Source organism: Aulonocara stuartgranti (genome assembly GCF_965226115.1).
Source record: "Aulonocara stuartgranti genome assembly, chromosome: 3".
Lineage (NCBI taxonomy): Eukaryota > Metazoa > Chordata > Actinopteri > Cichliformes > Cichlidae > Aulonocara > Aulonocara stuartgranti.
In genome coordinates this window covers 11,238,642-11,258,114 of record NC_138941.1, presented here as the reverse complement: position 1 = coordinate 11,258,114, position 19,473 = coordinate 11,238,642, and the positions used below count along the sequence as shown (strand labels likewise).

At 44.2% G+C, this 19,473-nt stretch overlaps 1 protein-coding gene and 1 long non-coding RNA gene across 3 annotated transcripts in view; both read left to right on the top strand.

Annotated features, from left to right (window-relative positions):
- LOC309697256 (uncharacterized protein) overlaps positions 1-9,498 on the top strand; it is a gene marked incomplete at its 3' end in the record, with an annotated part of 102,771 nt that extends 93,273 nt beyond the window's left edge. The window contains exons 2-3 of the mRNA XM_082519019.1: positions 3,659-5,984; positions 9,494-9,498. Coding sequence (XP_082375145.1) covers positions 4,976-5,984; positions 9,494-9,498 — 1,014 coding nt within the window. The 5' untranslated portion in view covers positions 3,659-4,975. The remainder of the gene's footprint in view (positions 1-3,658; positions 5,985-9,493) is intronic.
- LOC309702458 lies at positions 482-19,386 on the top strand. 2 transcript variants are annotated; one of them, XR_014275509.1, is made up of 4 exons: positions 482-900; positions 1,011-1,101; positions 14,380-14,461; positions 17,507-19,386. It is a non-coding gene; the product is annotated as an uncharacterized lncRNA (long non-coding RNA). The 2 variants fall into 2 exon arrangements; XR_014275510.1 differs by lacking the exon at positions 17,507-19,386 and having other exon boundaries at positions 486-900; positions 14,380-14,733.
- The last annotated feature ends 87 nt before the right edge of the window (positions 19,387-19,473 follow it).

The window sequence follows — 19,473 nt, the reverse complement described above, 5'->3', positions numbered from 1 at the left end:
CAATTTCTCATGAAACCAGGGGTGTGGTCCAACAGTCAGTTTGGTGAGGAAGGTTCCTAACTGAGAGAAGTGACCCAGAAGTATCTGTGTAGCAGCCACAATGAATCCAGATCATGAGCTTTATTAACTGATCAAAGTCTCTTCTTTCATCTTCTGTATCATTCAGTTTGCATTGGTAATGCCCATTATTGTAATGCTTTTTTAAGACCAGCAAAACTTTATTTCACTTTGGGTTAGCTGGGATAAGTGATGGATGGAGGGAATTTTACTTCAGCCACAGAAATCCTAAACAGGAAGGAGGAGCAGAGTTACAGTGGATCACTATCCAGCAGGGAAACAAGGTTTATTTCAATTTCTTGGCCATGAGTGAGATTTACTGAGTGGGCAAATTAGGGAGACGACACCATCAGATCCCGAGCCCTCCATGTGTTAATCAAGAGACGGCTGCTGTGCTACATCCATAAATAATGAATAAATTAGGAGCTAAAGCTGAAAGGACAGTTGTTAAAGAAGAAACGCTTTTATGAGTTTTATGTTGCATTAAAGTATATGTTCATATTTTACTCTTAATAGGAAAAGAACAAAATGTACTACTCGCTCTGTTTATAGAAAGAGGAAGTTCACCCTATGGCATTTATATGAACTTAGACACACACACACACACACACACACACACACACACATATGCAAAATTAGAGGAAACTGCTATGCTTGTTTCACCCTGCTATAAATAATAAACGACTACTGCAGCTCGGTGTGAGTCCTCTCTGAGCCCTCACCCATGCAGCACGTTAACCGTCTCCAAGTGTCTCAGTGTTGTTTATTCACCTGACTGTTTGATAACTGTAAATCTCTGACATTTAATCGGTCCTTCGAGCCGCTAATGGACTGGTATTAATAGTAATATTATGCTCCATTTCACAGTGGTATCCTTCCTCAAGTCCCGACTCCGTGACAAACCTGCGTTGAAGCCTCTGCAGAGCTCCCTTCCGGGAAGGGATGAAGTCCAGGGACGTGAATGCGGGTCCTGGCCAACGTCTTATACAGGTCCACGGCGGTGGGATTTGAAGGAGGACGCCCGACCGGCAACTACAAAGCCAGGTGAATATTCCACACTTAACACACTTCGTGGAAAACAATCGGCTGGGACAGCCTGCGTGGTCTGAGTACATTAAAAATAGGCAGTAACCTATTCGCTAACAAAAGTCTATAGAAAAACTAATTATCTGCTCGCCTGAAACAGTGGTTGGAAGCAGAATAACGGTTAGCAGCTCGCCTGAAAAAGGGGCTGGTAGCAAGATACTAATAAGACACCCAGAGCTGTCCAGTACAAATTTTGCGCGTATGAACTGTCATTTTACTGTTTTGTTGGTGGAGTTGATTTAACAGCACATTAAGGTGGCTGAACTACTCCACTGAATTGTTTACCGTTGATTGCTGAAGTGCTGGTGGAATGAGGATAAGGTTGTGTTTCATCACATAAAATTAACACCGCTTTCAAGGCAGCTTGAAAGTCGAAGGCCGTTGTTAATATCCACTCTCATTCCTCGTGCCAGCGACAGCATCACGGGTGTGTATGTGTGTATGAACGCAATATATCTATAAACTAAGGAAAAATGGGTAATAAATCTACAAAACTCACTGCTGACGAGCAGTGGTTAGAGAAAATTGTCCAGGCGCCAGTCAAAATTAGTGCAAATAGATGGAGGAACCGAAAGAAATTAAACCGCCCTGCGTGGGAGGGAAAATGTAATCCCTCTGCAGTGAATGATAAAACCCTTATTAAGTGAAAACTAGAGATCAAAGTAGTTTAAAAAGGTTGGAAACAGACCCCAACGAATAGATATAAATATAAGAAGTACAAAATTACATTAGAACTTATTTTTAATGTATTGAACCTAATAATAGGAAGGATAACTACCTGTAAACTTATATTAACAATGAAACATAGTTGGCATGACGACCATGCCCAGAATGTATAAAATAAATAGAAGGAAATAATTCACATGAAAACCTTTTAAATAAAATAGAGAGATGCATAAGGTACATTAAGGCTGTGTCATTGTTCAGCCAAGGAAAGTGTGTCTCCAGCTTGGACAAGGATGAAACTGCAGATCACCCGAAGCATGTGATGGACACAAAATAAAATATATAATAATAAATTGCTTGGTTCGACATGCAACAGAGAATGAATGTGACTGAAGGTTGGATCTGAGATGAGGCAAACAGAAGACCAGTCTAAAAGTGGGCACAAACCTGTTCAGAGAAAAAGCAAATTTGTACAGATTGGATGAATTCTAACTTATCTGTTTGCTGAGTAAGATGATCCTAACTATTAAATTGGCTCAGTAGTAGTATAGTGATATACACTAATAACATATTGTAATATACTATTGTCATTATATAGAAAGAAAAAGATGATAATATTAATAATGATATAATATTAATAACAAGAAGTATCCTAGTCAGTTATGATGTGAGATGGACGATTGATATGAAGTAGTCTGCACCAAGCTTAAGGTTTGCTCAAACTCAATATAATGACATATGAGATGAAAAAAATAAAGGAAATATCTAAACCAATTAGGTGCATAGAGGCACTTAAACTGCTTGAAAACCTGTCATTTATCCTAGATAACTATTACTGAGATATAGAGCACATCTATAATAACAACTAATAAGCCAAACCCTGTAGATAATAACTAAACCTACAGGATTGAGAAGCTGAATTAAATATGTGGACACGCTAAGTTGATGAGCATGTTACACATTTTCTTTTTTATTTGTTTTTTAGAGCAGAGGCTGCATGCTATTAAAAGCCAACACATGCAGCTGTCTGTGAGCTCAGTTTCCCCTCACACTTCTGCTTTGTTTCTGGCAGCATTTTTCTTTGTCTTTTTGTGTCCTGACTCATGTATGTTTTTGTTTGATTATTTTGTTGGTTTGGAAACACATTTGTGCCAATACTTGTGGATCACAGTGACACATAGTGATTAGGCATATGATTTACAAATGCCCAGTTTTAGAGCTGTGAGCTATGAGCAATGTAAAGTTTAAAAAAAAAAAAAAAAAAATATATATATATATATATATATATATATATATATAAACAAAACCCTAACATTTAATCAAAACCCTAACTTCAAAGTTTGACATATGTAAGATGTGTGGATTCTTTGAAAAACTAGAAGGTATCTGAAAATGCCTCAAGTGAAAATGTTTTGAAAGACGTTCTGCCATTAAATGAAGGTTTTGAGTCGTGGAGAGAAGCAGTTGAGCTAATTAGAATGCATTGGCATCTAATCAACAGCAATTTCCCTCCCCATCTCCAGCTGCCTCCCTCCTCCCGCTCCACCACAACCACCCACACATGCAGGGTCTTGGAGTAGAGGTATGTCACCAGGGTGCAGAGGAGGCTACCCCCCCCCCCCCCCCCCCCTCTGTCCCCTTCTGGCTGCCTCTGCCTCAATTTTATCCCACAACTTAGACATTCACATTACTCACACCCTCATTACACATACATATAGGATCTTGGGGGTGGGCACAATACACGGAGTCCAAGTTACCTGGCATCGTTGCCCACCTCTCAATTTTAAATACACTTAGACATTGAGGGCTAACAGGAGGGACTATGCGCTTACCTGCTGCTCTCTGGCAGGTAGCTCCATGCCCTCCTGGGTTTTAATTGCACCTTAGAACACACATGCATCAACACTACAATGAGCGGGTGGAGGGAGGTTTGGAGTCTTCTCTCACCCCCGTTCTCTGTGGCCTGCTGGAGCGGGGGGGCTAGGAGGAGTTGGCCGTCCGGCTGCGGTCTGGGGTGTGGGGCCTCCCTGCTGCTGCGGAGTCGGGACGGTCTGCCTCTCCCCACCGCAGGGAAAAGGGTAACACCACCTGGGTCTGGGTGCGGTTCCCCCCTCCAGGGGCAAGGGTGCCTAGACCCGGTTTGTAGAGTACGCTTGGGGAGTGTGATCGTGTATACAGCGTCTCTTTATGTCTGTCTCCACGTCGGTTGAGTGTGAAGTGCACATGAGAGCATGAGGGTGGGAATGGATGTTTGTGTCTGTGTGTGCCTGTATGTTTGTATCTATATGTCAGGTTGGGTATCAGACGCCACCTCTCTGGGGACATCTCGGGCCCTCCAAGGTTTGGAGGCCTATCTCCACCCACCACCACTTCCCCTGCCAGTGGCGGACTCCCCCAGGTGTCGGTGCGTTGGTGGTTCTTTGTATCTGGGGGTGATTTGCTCCACTATCAAAGGACCCTGGATCTATATCGGACAACCATCCATCTAAAAGCAGCGAAGTAAGGTCTGAAAATCTGTTGAAAAGTAAAAGACCACAGGGAAAGCTAAAGGCTAGGCCTGGAGTGACGGCAGCCTTTCCAAGTAGCTCTGCAACACCGCACCTTTTTTTGTTAACTTTAACTTTTTTAGACTAGGCTTTTCAAACTTTTTTTCACCTTCCTCTACTTATACCTCTTAGATATAGCGATACAAGATGGATAATGCACTTTTTAAAACTTCTGGAACCAGCTCCTTCATCTATTCGAGAGCGGAGCTGCTGGCACTAAGAACAAAGGGACAGACCGGCATGCGACACAACATCCCGGCCGAGCTAAAGAGGAGCTACAGAGGCTGCAAAGCTGGAGCGAGGAGAGCGGATCACCGGAGGCGATTCAAACCATCAATCCCGACAGTGATCATGGGCAACGTGAACTCGTTACAGAATAAGATTGACGAACTGTGCGCTCTGAACAACCACAGACTATACCGTGAGTGCAGCTTGTTTATCTTCACGGAGACGTGGCTAACCGAGCTAACGCCGCAGGCTAACGTAGACCTATGCGGTTTCACATCCGTGAGAGCCGATAGGGACACGCAGGCCAGCGGAAAAAGCAGAGGTGGGGGACTCATTGTCTACGTTAACAACAGATACTGTAACCCTGGACACGTCTCCGTTAAAGTTTCGGTATGCCGTCCGGACCTGGAGCTGCTAGCTTGCGGCCATATTATCTACCTCGGGAGTTCAGTCATGTGATCTGTGTGTGTGTTTACATCCCTCCGAGGGCCGACGCAACAGCTGCCTGTGAGAAAATACACACAGTCACAGCAAGACTTCAGACACAAAACCCCGAGGCTTTCATTATTATATCTGGAGACTTTAACCATGCCACACTGGATTCTACTCTGGCTGCTTTTCACCAGTTTGTGAATTGTCCCACAAGGAGCAACAGGACAATTGACCTACTGTATGCTAATGTGAGAGATGCATACAGAGCCACCCCCCTCCCCCCACTAGGGAAGTCAGACCACAACCTGGTTTACCTACAGCCACAATACACACCCCTCGTCCAAAGGCAGCCTGTCACAACGCGCTCCATCCGGAGATGGACCCCAGAAAAGGAGGATGCTCTGAGAGACTGCTATGACACCACAGACTGGGATGTGCTCCTGAGCCCACATGGTGAGGACATAGAGGGGGTGACACACTGTCTTACAGACTACCTCAACTTTTGTGTGGACACAGTCGCCCCTGCTAAGACGGTACGGTGTTATCCTAATAACAAACCGTGGGTAACACAGGAAGTCAAAGCTGTCCTCAACATGAAGAAGAAGGCTTTCAGGAGCAAAGTGAAGGAGGAGATGAAGGCAGCACAGCGGGAGGTGAAACGCTGCCTGAGGGAAGCAAAGGACACCTACAGGAGGAAGGTGGAGCAGAAGTTGGAGAGGAACAATATGAGGGAGGTCTGGAATGGTGTGAAAACCATCACAGGCCACAACACCAAGAAAAGCACAGTGGGGGGGACTGTGGAGAAGGCAAACGAACTCAACAACTTCTTCAACAGGTTTGACCAGCCCACAACCCCCCCACCCTCACCCTCACCTTCACTACAGAGTCCTCTCCCCACTCTCCTGCCTCCCTCGCTTCCCCCCCTTTCTGACACCATGACACCCCCCTCCTCCAATCCCTCTCTCAGCAGCAAGACATCTCCCCCCCTCCCCTCTTCCCAAACATCTCCCAGTGTCACAGTGGATCAGGTCAGGAGGCAACTGAGGAAGCTTCGCCCCAGAAAGGCAGCAGGCCCAGACAAGGTGTGTCCTAGGATGCTAAAGGCGTGTGCTGCTGAACTTGGGGAGCCGCTACAACGAGTCTTCAACCTCAGTCTGCGACTGGGGAGAGTGCCCGCCCTATGGAAGACATCCTGCATCGTCCCGGTCCCCAAAAAGAACCGGCCCAATGAGCTGAATGACTTCCGACCGGTGGCACTGACGTCACATCTTATGAAGACTCTAGAGCGGCTCTTCCTCAACTTCCTCCGACCACAGGTACAACATGCCCAGGACCCACTACAGTTTGCATACAAGGTGGGTGTCGGAGTGGAGGATGCCATCCTGTACCTCCTACACAGAGCCCACTCACACCTGGATGGGGGAAAAGGCACGGTCAGGATACTGTTTCTTGACTTTTCCAGTGCCTTTAATACCATCCGGCCCTGTATGCTTCAGGAAAAACTGAACAGGATGGAGGTGGACCCCTGCCTGGTGGCTTGGATCTCCGACTACCTCACCGACAGACCACAGTACGTCAGGCTGAAGGACATCACGTCTGACACAGTGGTCAGCAGCACAGGAGCACCACAGGGAACTGTGCTGTCCCCTCTTCTCTTCACCCTGTACACCTCTGACTTCTGCTACAACTCTGAATTATGCCACATTCAGAAGTTTGCAGATGACACGGCCATCATGGGGTGTATCTGGGATGATCAGGAAGAGGAGTACAGAAGTCTGGTGAGGAACTTTGTCGCATGGAGTCACACAAACCACCTGCAACTCAACACCTCAAAGACTAAGGAACTGGTTGTGGACTTCGGGAGGTCCAGAGAAGGTCCACTGCCGGTTCAGATAGAGGGGGAGGAGGTGGAGGTGGTCAACAAGTACAAGTACCTCGGGCTGTGGGTGGACAATAAACTGGACTGGTCATGCAACACAGAGCACCTGTATAAAAAAGCCCAAAGCCGACTGTACTTCCTCAGGAGGCTGAGGTCTTTTAACATCTGCAGGAAGCTCCTGAGGATGTTTTACCAGTCAGTGGTTGCTGGAGTACTTTTCTATGCTGTGGTGTGCTGGGGGAGCAGCACAGCAAAGAAGGACTCATCCAGGCTGGAGAAACTGATCAGGAAGGCTAGCTCTGTGGTCGGCATGAAGCTGGACACTCTGGTGACAGTGGCAGAGAAAAGGACATTAAAGAAACTGATGGACATTATGAACAATGCTGGGCATCCTCTGCACACGGCCATTAACAACCAGAAGAGTCTGTTCAGTGACAGGTTGCTTCTCCCCAAGACAAGAACTAACAGACTTAAAAACTCCTTTGTCCCACACGCCATCAGACTGTTTAACTCCTCTCTGGAGGGGAGAGGGAGGGGAAACAGGAGGACAAAGGAGGGGGGAACAACTAAGTGCCTCTTCACCTCACTGTACAATACCTTGTGCAATACTTTTTGTAAATAGTCAACAGTGCAATAGACTCAATACTTGAAATGTGCAATTCACTTGTATTTTTATTTTTTATTCCTATTTATTCTATTTATCCCCTTTGTATATTTTATTTATATTTGTCTCTGTATTTATATATGTGTGTGTGTGTGTGTGTGTGTGTGTGTGTATATATATATATATATATATATATATATATATATAACAATTCTGTAACTGTAACTTCGGTCGTTGCTGTGCTTTTTGGAAGTCGAATTTCCCAGAGGAACCCACCCGAGGGATTAATAAAGTTCTATCTTATCTTATCTTATCTTAAACTCTGATTGTGGGTGACTCTGCCGTAAAGGATGTACAAAGGATGTGCGGTAAGAACACTAAAGTCCTCTGCTTTCCTAAGGATATGGTCAACAACCTGAAGGAGAGAATTCTTCAAATTGCAGATGAATATCCAACTGTGACAAACATTGTTCTGCATACAGGGTCAAACGATGTGTCCAAACAACAGTCGGAGGTTCTGAAACGGGACTTTACTGGATTATTAAATACTGTAAACTCTCTGAATGTTAGGTGTGGCTGTGTGCAGACAGGAATAGGACCCAAGGTGCAGACTCCGGAGACAGAACTTAAACAAAAACAGCTTTAATGCTGAACGCAACATGACATAACTAGAAAAACTCAAAATAAACTTACACCGGTGGACAGGCAAAACACACAGCAAAATAAACGGTAGATCGCGACACAGACACAGAGAAACACTGGGCTTAAATACACAGAGGGAGCAATCAGGGAATGGGTAACAGGAGGGAAACACAGCTGGGACAAATCAGAACTGACGAGACCAAAGAAGCGTAAACTGAACACACTGAGATAAGACACAGACCTTCAAAGTAAAACAGGAAACGCATAACACAGACTGAACAAAGACACAGGCTCATAAGCAGGCACTACAAAGGGAACAGAGACGTGGGAACAGGGCAGACACAAAACACTGACTGAACACGGGGATATAGGAACTTAAGATACACATAGACGCGAACTAGACAAGGGGATGCAGGTGATAGGGGAGACAGAGCAACTAAAGAAGACAGAGACCTAAGCCATAAGACAGAACTCAAAGAAACCAAAAACTAGAAAGTATGAATAATATAATAAACTCAAAAACCCTGGGTCAACGACCCAGGCATCCTAACACTGAATGCAGCTGTATTCATCAGTGGACCTGTACCGCCGGTCAGAGGAGGAGACGAGAGATTCAGCAGGTTGTTTACACTGAATAAATGGCTTATATCAGCATGTGCTGACCACTCAGTGCATTTTATCGACAACTTTAATATTTTTTGGGAACGCAGGCATCTGTTTGAAGCAAATGGATTTAATTTTAACAAGTCAGGGGTGAAACTGTTCACCTCCAACTTGTTTTATTCCATACGTTATCCATCTGTGCTTGGTGCCAAGGCTGAGATAAACGAGGAGTTATCTCATAAAGAGGAACAAACAGTACTCCAAGAACAGACAAAGCCCAGCAGAAACCTTGAGGAGGAGCTCCATCTGCCCCCACCCGGGAAGAGCCTCAGAAAGGAGAGACATCTAAGGCATCTGAGGAAGAGCCTCAGAAAGGAGAGACATCTAAGGCAAGAAGAGGGGTCCCTATTTGCCTCCAACTCTCTCAACAACACCAACGACCAGGACAAGGGACCACGACCTTCCCCAGGTCGTGGTCCCCCCCAAACCCCTGACAGGCCATCACCCTCCTCCCCCTCCCTTTCTCCCTCCTCCCCACACCTGAAATTCACTGAGGAGATGATGGAGGGGGTCAATGCTGGGCTCAGATCTACCCCCCGTCCCAATCCCTTTTTGTCCCCCATAAACCCCCCACCAGAGCGGCCAAAGGTTCGCCATCGAGCCCCACCCTCAACAGAGCAATCGAACTCACATTGCCCAGCCTCGCCCCCCTTAGTTCCTCTTTACCACCTTCATGCCCTGTCTCCGCAGTCTGATGTGTGATATGTGAAGGGTCCGGGCTATGAGGATTATGGCAGTGGTGACTTTTCCCAGGAGAAGCTGGGACCCTGTTTACTAGAAGGTTTTAAAATTTCTGTACTTTTAGGTGACAGGAGACATGTGGCCTGGTCAAAACACAGAGAGGTGCACTCTAAAAGATCTTTAAACATAGTAAACATACCTTGTGTGCCACAGACTGCTCCCAAACACGAGGGGACAAGTAATGCCTCTAAAACACTTAAGTTGGCTTTATTAAACATTAGATCTTTAGCTGGGAAAACATTTTTAATTAATGATTTAATCACTGAGCACAGCCTTGATTTTATGTTTTTAACTGAAACTTGGTTGGACCAAAGTAACAGTGGAGCTGTTCTCATCGAGACGACCCCTCCTAACTACAGTTTTATCAGTGAGGTCAGGGCGAGCAGGAGAGGAGGAGGGGTTGCTGTCTTATTTAATGAATCATTTCAATGTAAGCAGCTATCTCCTGGAAGTTTTCAGTCTTTTGAATATGTGGCTTTACAGCTGAAGGCCCCATCCAAAGTTGTGTTTCTTAATGTTTACAGGCCTCCCAAATACTGCACAGACTTTTTTAATGACCTCAGTGAACTGCTGTCTGTGATCTGTGTTGATTTTGACTGTGTAATTATTGTTGGGGATTTTAACATTCATGTGGACAACCCTCAGGACAAAGGGACTAAAGACCTGAGTAACACTCTGGGCAACTTTGGGCTGACTCAGCATGTAACAGAGGCCACACATAATAGAGGACACACTCTTGACCTACTGATCTCCAAAGGCCTGAGCATTTCAAAGGTTACTGTGTCTGATGTGGGCGTGTCTGATCATTACTGTGTTTTCTTTGAAAGTAAAATCTCAGCCCACACAAATATATCAACAACAGTGATCACAAAACGGTGTATAACTGAACACAGTAGTGCAATTTTTAACCAGGTCTTCCCATTAACACCTGACCTGTCCAGAGGGTCAGTCAATGAGCTCGTCAATAGCTTCAATGCTAACATGTTAAATGTAATGGACACCATTGCTCCCATTAAGGTGAAGGTTATCTCTGGAAGGAAAAAGTCTCCATGGAGAAACTCCACACTGGTGAAAAATGAAAAAAGAGAGTGTAGGAAAGCTGAGCGCAGATGGAGAAAAACAAACCTCCAGGTTCATTATGACATTTATAAAGAGAAACTTCACAATTATAATTTACAACTGAGGAGTGCAAGGAGGCCCTACTTCTCTGACATCATCACTAAAAACAGCCATAATGCTCGGGTCTTATTTTCTACAGTTGACAGGCTAACAAACCCTCCTGTGTCAGTGGCAGCTGAACTTCATTCGACCATGGCCTGCAATGACTTTGCCAAATTCTTCACAGAAAAAATCCAAAAAATTAGACAAGCAATTGGTACATCAACAGCAGATCCAGGATATGTACTGTGTCCACCAAAAAACTGTTTAAACACCATGAAACAGTTTCACCCGATTAACAGCAAAGACCTGGAGGACATCTTAGGTCAACTGAACTCCTCCTCCTGCTGTTTAGATGTCCTGCCAACAAGTTTTTTCAAAAAGGTCTCAAAGACTTTAGAGTCAGACCTGTTACAGATCGTCAACTTTTCTTTATTATCAGGTGTGTTTCCAGAATCACTAAAAACTGCTGTAATCAAACCTATACTGAAAAAGGACAATCTTGACAAGACACAAATGAACAACTACAGGCCGATCTCAAATCTCCCATTTTTAAGTAAGATCATTGAAAAAGCAGTTTCTCAACAGCTCAATTACTTCTTAAAACAGAATAATTGCTACGATGCCTTCCAGTCAGGTTTTAGACAGAACCACAGCACTGAAACCGCTCTGACCAAAGTGTTTAATGACATATGTCTGAATACAGACAGTGGAAAAATGTCAGTCTTAGTTTTACTGGATCTCAGTGCAGCATTTGATACAGTTGACCACAACATATTACTCAAACAACTGGAGAACTGGACAGGTCTTTCAGGAACTGTACTAAACTGGTTCAAAACATACTTAGAAAACAGGAAATACTTTGTATCAATAGGTAACTTCACATCTGAGCAGACAAGTATCACATGTGGAGTTCCCCAAGGTTCCATCTTGGGACCCCTTCTGTTTAACATTTACATGCTCCCACTGGCACAGATTATAAAGAACAACAAAATAAACTGTCGTAGCTATGCAGATGACACACAAATATATATCACAATGTCACCAGGAGACCAAGGCCCTGTGCAGGCTCTTGGTAAATGCATTGAGGAAATCAATGACTGGTTGTGCCACAATTTTCTCCAGCTAAACAAAAACAAAACTGAGGTAATAGTCTTTGGCGCCAAAGAAAAACGATTACAGGTCACCAGAGAACTTCAATCTATACATCTAAAAACCACAAACCAGGCGAGAAATTTGGGTTTAGTGATGGATGCAGACCTAAACTTAGAAAAACACATTAAGACAATAACAAAGTCAGCTTACTATCACCTCAAGAATATTTCAAGGATAAAAGATCTGATGTCTCAACAGGACCTGGAAAAACTAGTCCATGCATTCATCTTTAGTAGGCTTGATTACTGTAACAGCATCTTTACAGGTCTACCTAAAAAATCAGTCAGACAACTACAGCTCATTCAGAACTCTGCTGCTCGAGTCCTCACTAAGACCAAAAAAGTGGACCACATCAGTCCAGCTCTGAGGTCTTTACACTGGCTGCCTGTCCGTCAGAGGATAGACTTTAAAGTCCTGGGGCCCGTTCTTCGTACCTCGCTAAGTAGGTTAGCCGGATTAGATTGTAGACGATTTCGCGTGATCCTGGATCAGTCGGTTCCCCGAAGCTCATCCGGGACTTGCTGTCATAGCAACAGAGCCGTAAGCGTAAACCTGCTCGGGAGCAGGTTTACTTTATGTAAACAGGATTAGATCGCGGCCACGCAGGTATGCCCGCGTCATCATACGAAAGCAACAGCGATATTCCACCACTGTTTCACCATAAATAAATAACATCAATGTAACTAAAGACAATGCAGCACCTGATCCATTTATTGATTTCACACAGGTCATTTCCTAAAAAAGGGAAATGTACTATTAACATTCTATTACATGTATGTGATTATTACAGATGTAATTCATATTTCAGAGTAGTAATTGTAAATTACTTCGTGTAATCAAGATGAGAGACCACGGCTATAAAAGCGAAGGTGGATTTGGGAAGTCTGTCGCAGCCATGTCCTGTCCGTATACGCGAGCAACCCATTGCGGAAGGTGCAAGATTGATAAGGAGAGTCCTCAGAATTCAGCGTATATTGCGGGACAGACAGGATCCTTTAGCTCAGCGCGACAGTGTGCTCATAGAGAGATATCGATTTTCCCGTGAGGGTATTATTCACTTAACCAACTTGTTGACGAGGGGGTGCAGGACCACCACCTGTCTTTTGTTGCTCTGCCCTTTTCTTGGTTGCTGTTATAAACAAACAGAGTATTCCAGGGTCTCTTTCCAAGAGACTAAAAGCAATATAAGTGATAAATATTACCATTCTGTAGAATATTCTTATATTTCACTTTTACCTGTTCCCATGTTCTAGTGGGTCCTGTCGTGGCTCTAATGTGACAGAGGATAAAATATAACATATTATAATATAATGTAATATAATATTGGATAATATAGTGTAATATAATAAATCTACCCTACCGCCTACTGGTGTTGGCCAGAGGGGCCGATGGCGCGATATGGCAGCCTGGCTTCTGTCAGTCTGCCCCAGGGCAGCTGTGGCTACAACTGTAGCTGCCTCCCCCAGTGTGTGAATGTGAGAGTGACTGAATAGTGGCATTGTAAAGCGCTTTGGGTGCCTTGAAAAGCGCTATATAGATCCACTCCATTATTATTGTTATTATTAAATTACTTACGAGTTTAATTTGTCAGCAACTTCCTGCCAGCCCTCTCTCCTTGCTTTTGCAGCCTTTGCAGTGTTCCCTTGCGTTCTGATTAAACTCTGAAACTCCTGAAATCCCTCACTCAAGAGTTCTTGCTCTGCTGCCGAAAAATACCGAGCCGAGCGCGCTCCGTCGACATTTTCGCCGACCAATCAGAGGGTTGCCGATCAATGTTTCTACTATCGATGCGTAGCCCCTTTTACGACACCCAGTGATGTCACATTACTGCGTCCAGCTGTACTAATCGTCAACAGCAGGTGTGTTCGGGGAACCGGATTAGCGAGCTCACGGTTAGCGCGATGATTTGATCTTGGATGTGTCATTTGATCTTGGATGTAGTAAGCGACGTACGAAGAACGGGCCCCTGATGCTGGTCTATAAAGCTCTGAATGGTTTAGGACCAAAATACATCAATGACCTCCTGACCCAGTATGAACCTTCCAGATCCCTCAGGTCATCTGGATCCGGTCTTTTATCAGTTCCCAGAGTCAGAACCAGACACGGAGAAGCTGCATTCAGCTTTTATGCTCCTTATATCTGGAACAAACTCCCAGAAAGCCTCAGATCAGCTGAAACACTCAGTTTATTTAAATCCAGGTTGAAGACTCACCTGTTCTCAGCTGCATTTGAATAAAGCACCAAATCCACACTTTTAAGCTTAAATTTCAAAACATACATTTAACTACTGATTTTATCTACTGTTCTGATTTTATCTGTTTTGATTTTATATACTGTTTTGTTTGTTTGTTTGTTAATTAGTTAGTTAGTTTATTTGCTTGTTTTAATCAATTTTAAATCATGCTTTTTATTTGTTTTTGTTTATAATGTCTCTGTAAAGCACTTTGAATCACCTTGTTGTTGAATTGTGCTATACAAATAAACTTGCCTTGCCTCCTCCATACCTGCTTGATACCATAAAGGACAGGGCTGTGGCTCCCCACACTCCCTAGCAGATCATTACATGGAGAAACCTTTGGAATGCAAGCATGCTGATCCACACAGGTATGCACACAGGTGTACACATGGGTATTCACAGACGCGGACTACAGCTTTCTTGGCTGCTGCCTCAAAGCACACTGTGCGCTGTCTATCTTGCGTGTTGCACAATATCGTTTATTATTTAGTAACTATTGATATCTATGGCTAGCTAGTTTATTGTGATGGTGCTTTTTTTTCTATTATTATGTTGTTCTTTGTTGTTTGCTGTCTCCTCTGTTTGTTTTTTTTCTCCATACAGGTGACCCAGGAGTTTTTTTTTTGTTTTTGTTTTTTTCATGGGGCGATCGTGGCTCAAGAGTTGGGAGTTCGCCTTGTAATCCCCGGCTTGGACAGTCTTGGTCGTTGTGTCCTTGGGCAAGACACTTCACCCGTTGCCTACTGGTGGTGGTCAGAGGGCCCGGTGGCGCCAGTGTCCGGCAGCCTCGCCTCTGTCAGTGCGCCCCAGGGTGGCTGTGGCTACATTGTAGCTTGCCATCACCAGTGTGTGAATGTGTGTGTGAATGGGTGGATGACAGGTTGTGTAAAGCGCTTTGGGGTCCTTAGGGACTAGAAAAGCGCTATACAAATACAGGCCATTTACCATTTACCATTTTTTGGGTTTTTTTCTCTCTTCCCCCCCTTCTCACCGTCTCTTCTCCCCTTTGGTTTTCTTTCTTTCTCTCCCCCTCTTTCTTTCTTTCTTTCCCCCTGTCCTATCCCCGAGTCATGTCTGTCCCGTTTGCAACTGAAAATAAAATAAATTCATAATTATAATAAAGGTCAATCAAATGGACCAATATGGCAAGGCCATGATGATCCACTTGGTAAAATAAATCCGCTTGGCATCTTTCTTGGCCTCAAGACAACAATTCTGATGGCTATAGATCCAAACGGGACAAAAAAAACCAAAACAACAATTTAAAAAAAAAATGCATTTTTAAATGGCCTCCTCCCAAAAGTAAGGGCCCACGTAGGGAAACATTGGGTCACACAAAATACAGGAAGTCTGCCAGACGCCTTACAATACGCTGAACATGCGGTTAAAGTACAAAAACAAAAAGAAAAAGGAGGAGTTTTCACCGTAGATCCTGCAACAGGATTTGTAGCATTTTCCGGTGAACATAGGAGACATAAGCCAGGCCCCTACAAAGGGAAGGGAAAGGCAGGTGGAAGGAACACAGATCGTAGAACAAAAAATACAATTTGCTACAACTGTGGAAAACAAGGGCATTTTGCCCGCGAGTGTAGGCAAAGGAAAAGGAATGACAGTGAGGAAGAAGACGATAGGAACAGCAAGTGACCAGGAAGTGAAAAAAGCAAACACAGAAAAATATAGTTCTGATCTTAGAGCAATAAACGAGGTAACAGAACCAATCCCACCTGTGGTAGCAAATACACACACAATTTTAAATCAAGTGACACCAAAAGAACAATGGTTCTCAGTTGTAGATCTCTCAAACGCGTTTTTTCTCTGTGCCATTACACCCAGATTTACAAAACCTGTTCAGATTCACTTTTGACAATGAAAAGTACACCTACACCAGACTGCCGCAGGGTTTTCAGAATAGCCCCACCCTGTATGCAGAGGCATTAAAGAAATCTATGTCATTATGCACGCTCCCTGCCACAAGTCAATTTTTTTTTCTATACATTGATGATATTCTCGTTACAGGAGACGCCACACACTGACAGTGTTGCAACATCTAGCAGAGCAAGGTCACAAAGTCTCACAACACAAGTTACAGTTGTGGAGCAAAGAGGTCACGTACCTCGGACATAAGCTTACAGGAGAAGGCAGAACACTGTTAGACAGCAGAAAACTAGCAGTGCAGAATGCTCCAAAACCACTTACAAAACAACAAATGATGAGTTATTTAGGTCTCTGCAATTTTTGCAGATGCTGGATACCTGAATATGCTCTGTTAGCTGAACCATTGCAAAACTTAATTTATGGAAAAAATCTAGCACTGAAAGATAAAATATAATGGACACCAGAAGCAGAAAAAGCATTTAATGATCTAAAACTTGCATTGCAGACGCGTATAGTTTTAGCATTGCCAGACTATGAAAAAACTTTTTATTTGCATGTTGACGGCGCGGCCAGTTATATGAAAGCCGTTCTAATGCAAGCTTTCGGGGGAAAACAACGCCCACTTGCATTCTATTCCTGCAAATTAGACTCAGTCGCCTCCGGTTTACCAACATGTGTACAAGCTTGTGCCGCTGCAGCAGAGGCAGTTAAAAAATCAGCTGACATTGTCTTAGGACACACATTGATTATCAAAGTTCCTCACGCTGTAACCTCCATCTTGCTACAAGAAAACTTATCTTATTTAACTCATGCTAGACAACTTTCATATGTAGGCATTCTGCTTTCACAGTCACACATTACAATCGAGAATTGTGGTCAGTTGAACCCTAGCACACTTCTCCCCGCATCAGTAGATGGTGAAAAACACTGCTGTATAAAAAAACTGGAAGAGGAAACGAAACCGAGAAGTGATATTTACAGTATACCACAGTCTACCTTTACAGACGTCTTCGTAGATGGCTCAGCATCTAAAAACAGTTATAGAAGCAAAGCCTTTAACTTCCTCAAACTCTGCACAAAGTGCGGAACTGACGGCTGTTGTGCGAGCGTGCAGGCTACACAAGGGGAAGTGCATAAATATACACACTGACAGTCAATATGTTTTTGCAGCAGTGCATCATTTTGCAAAAATATGGCAAAATGACCGAGCCGCAAAGAAGGCCGCACAGCAACCAATACAAACTTTAGTATCTGAAACTTCACAGCTGATACCACTTGATGTACTTAAAGACGAACAAAGCCGCACCTATCGCAGAGCAAAAGAAATGGCTAAAGTGTGGAGCAGAACTACACAATGACTTAATGACCTGTAATGGCAAACCAGTATTGCTAAAATCCCTACACAAGACAGCAGCATTAGCGACACACGGATTAACACGTGTGTCGAAAGGGGGGAATGTCAGATATCCTCCCTAAGCACTTGCTTGAGAATAAAGAGATTGTGCTAAACAACCAACTGCCGAGTGATATCTCTCCAGTGTCTTGCAGGTTACAACCAGGAGATTGGATCCTGATCAAAGTGCTCCAGAGGAAAAATTGGAGTTCACCTAGGAGGGAGGGCCCATATCAGGTCCTACTCACTATGCCAACCGCCTGCAAAATAGCAGAAAGACTATCTTGGATCCACCAAAGCCACTGTAAAAAAGTGAGTGACAATCCAGACGCTTAGACGCCGGTTCCCCTAGCTTCCAGGTGATCTACCGGTGGAGGAAGGGCTGATTGGGTATATCCCGCCTCTCCACTTCGCTGGTAGTCTACTCACCAGAAGTCTAGGTGTGCCTGGTAATCATGAAGAAACTTAGTGGCTGGCATCGCGCTCCTAGTGAGCCTATTGATACTCACCTGGAAGGACGAGGTCCCACAGCACCATCTGCAGAAGAAATGGTCATATGACAACTCACACCTGAAGGATATGGACAAAGAGCACAACCACCCCTGGCTGAACAATGCCTGGTACCGGTACATCTACAACCGAGTACATGCAGAAGACAACCACACAGGCTGCTACGTCTGTTCTCACCTCCCAACAACAGCAATGCAAGCCACCCTATATGGAAAATCACCCAGCCTTCCCAAAGCCCTATGTATATTCCAAAGCCATCAATGGAACATTCAACGTCAGAACGGAACCAGGAATACAACACCCAATGTGTTTCAACTTTGCACACGGCAACAGAAAGCTGGGAAGGAACCGAAACTGCTCCCAGACTTTCCGAATGCCGCAGGACAGAAAGGCACAGACAAGCTTCCTGAATGGCACATATTGGGTGCAGGGTACAGCATGGGCATGTGGCTCAAGGACATACTTCACCATCCCACCCAACAGTACCGGACTCTGCGCCCCAATTTTAGTGTCAGACCACACATTCAGAGTATTCCATCAGAACCAACCACGACGTAAGAGGAACACTGATGACGTGCAACCCCATGACCCAATCTGGGGCAGTGATGTACCAGCGGAGTTCAAGTTGTGGACCACCGGACAGAAGGTTCCACTCACTGTTCCCATGGGTCGGAACTGGAAAAAACACGTTAAGAATTGAGACTCTTGACTACCGATTTGGACTTTTCCTGAACAGCTCAACAAAGATAAATAAGGCTCAGAATGAGGAAATCGACGCGATCAGAATAGTGGTCATGCAACACAGGGTCGCCCTGGACATGATTCTCGCTGAGAGAGGGGGCCTCTGTGTCTTATTCAACACCACTTGTTGCACCTATATCCCGGACAACGTGCACTCCTTGACCATGACCACCGCCCTAGACAAGTTGTGACAACTGAGTAATGCGCAGCAACAAGACTATGTCACGAACAATGAGGACTGGCTGACCTGGCTGCTGAGTGGCAGCTGGAAGACCCTCGTGATAAAAGGACTCGTACTGATAGGAGTTCTGCTTCTATTATTATGCTTGTTTTCTACATGTATCCTACCATGCATAAGATCCATGATTGACAAAATGGTACAGGCCACAGTAATTACCTATGTTGGACTGCCACTAGAAGATGAACCGGATGAAGAAGATTTAGTATAGAAACACACACACACATACTGAATGATGCTACAATTGAGAATGTTATAAGCAAGTGATTGTTGGCTGATAATAAAGTATGATTAAGTGAAAAATATTAACATCAGGAGGGGATGTTAAAGAAGAAACGCTTTTATGAGTTTTATGTTGCATTAAAGTATATGTTCATATTTTACTCTTAATAGGAAAAGAACAAAATGTACTACTCGCTCTGTTTATAGAAAGAGGAAGTTCACCCTATGACATTTATACGAACTTAGACACACACACACACACATATATGCAAAATTAGAGGAAACTGCTATGCTTGTTTCACCCTGCTATAAATAATAAACGACTACTGCAGCTCTGTGTGAGTCCTCTCTGAGCCCTCACCCGTGCAGCACGTTAACCGTCTCCAAGTGTCTCAGTGTTG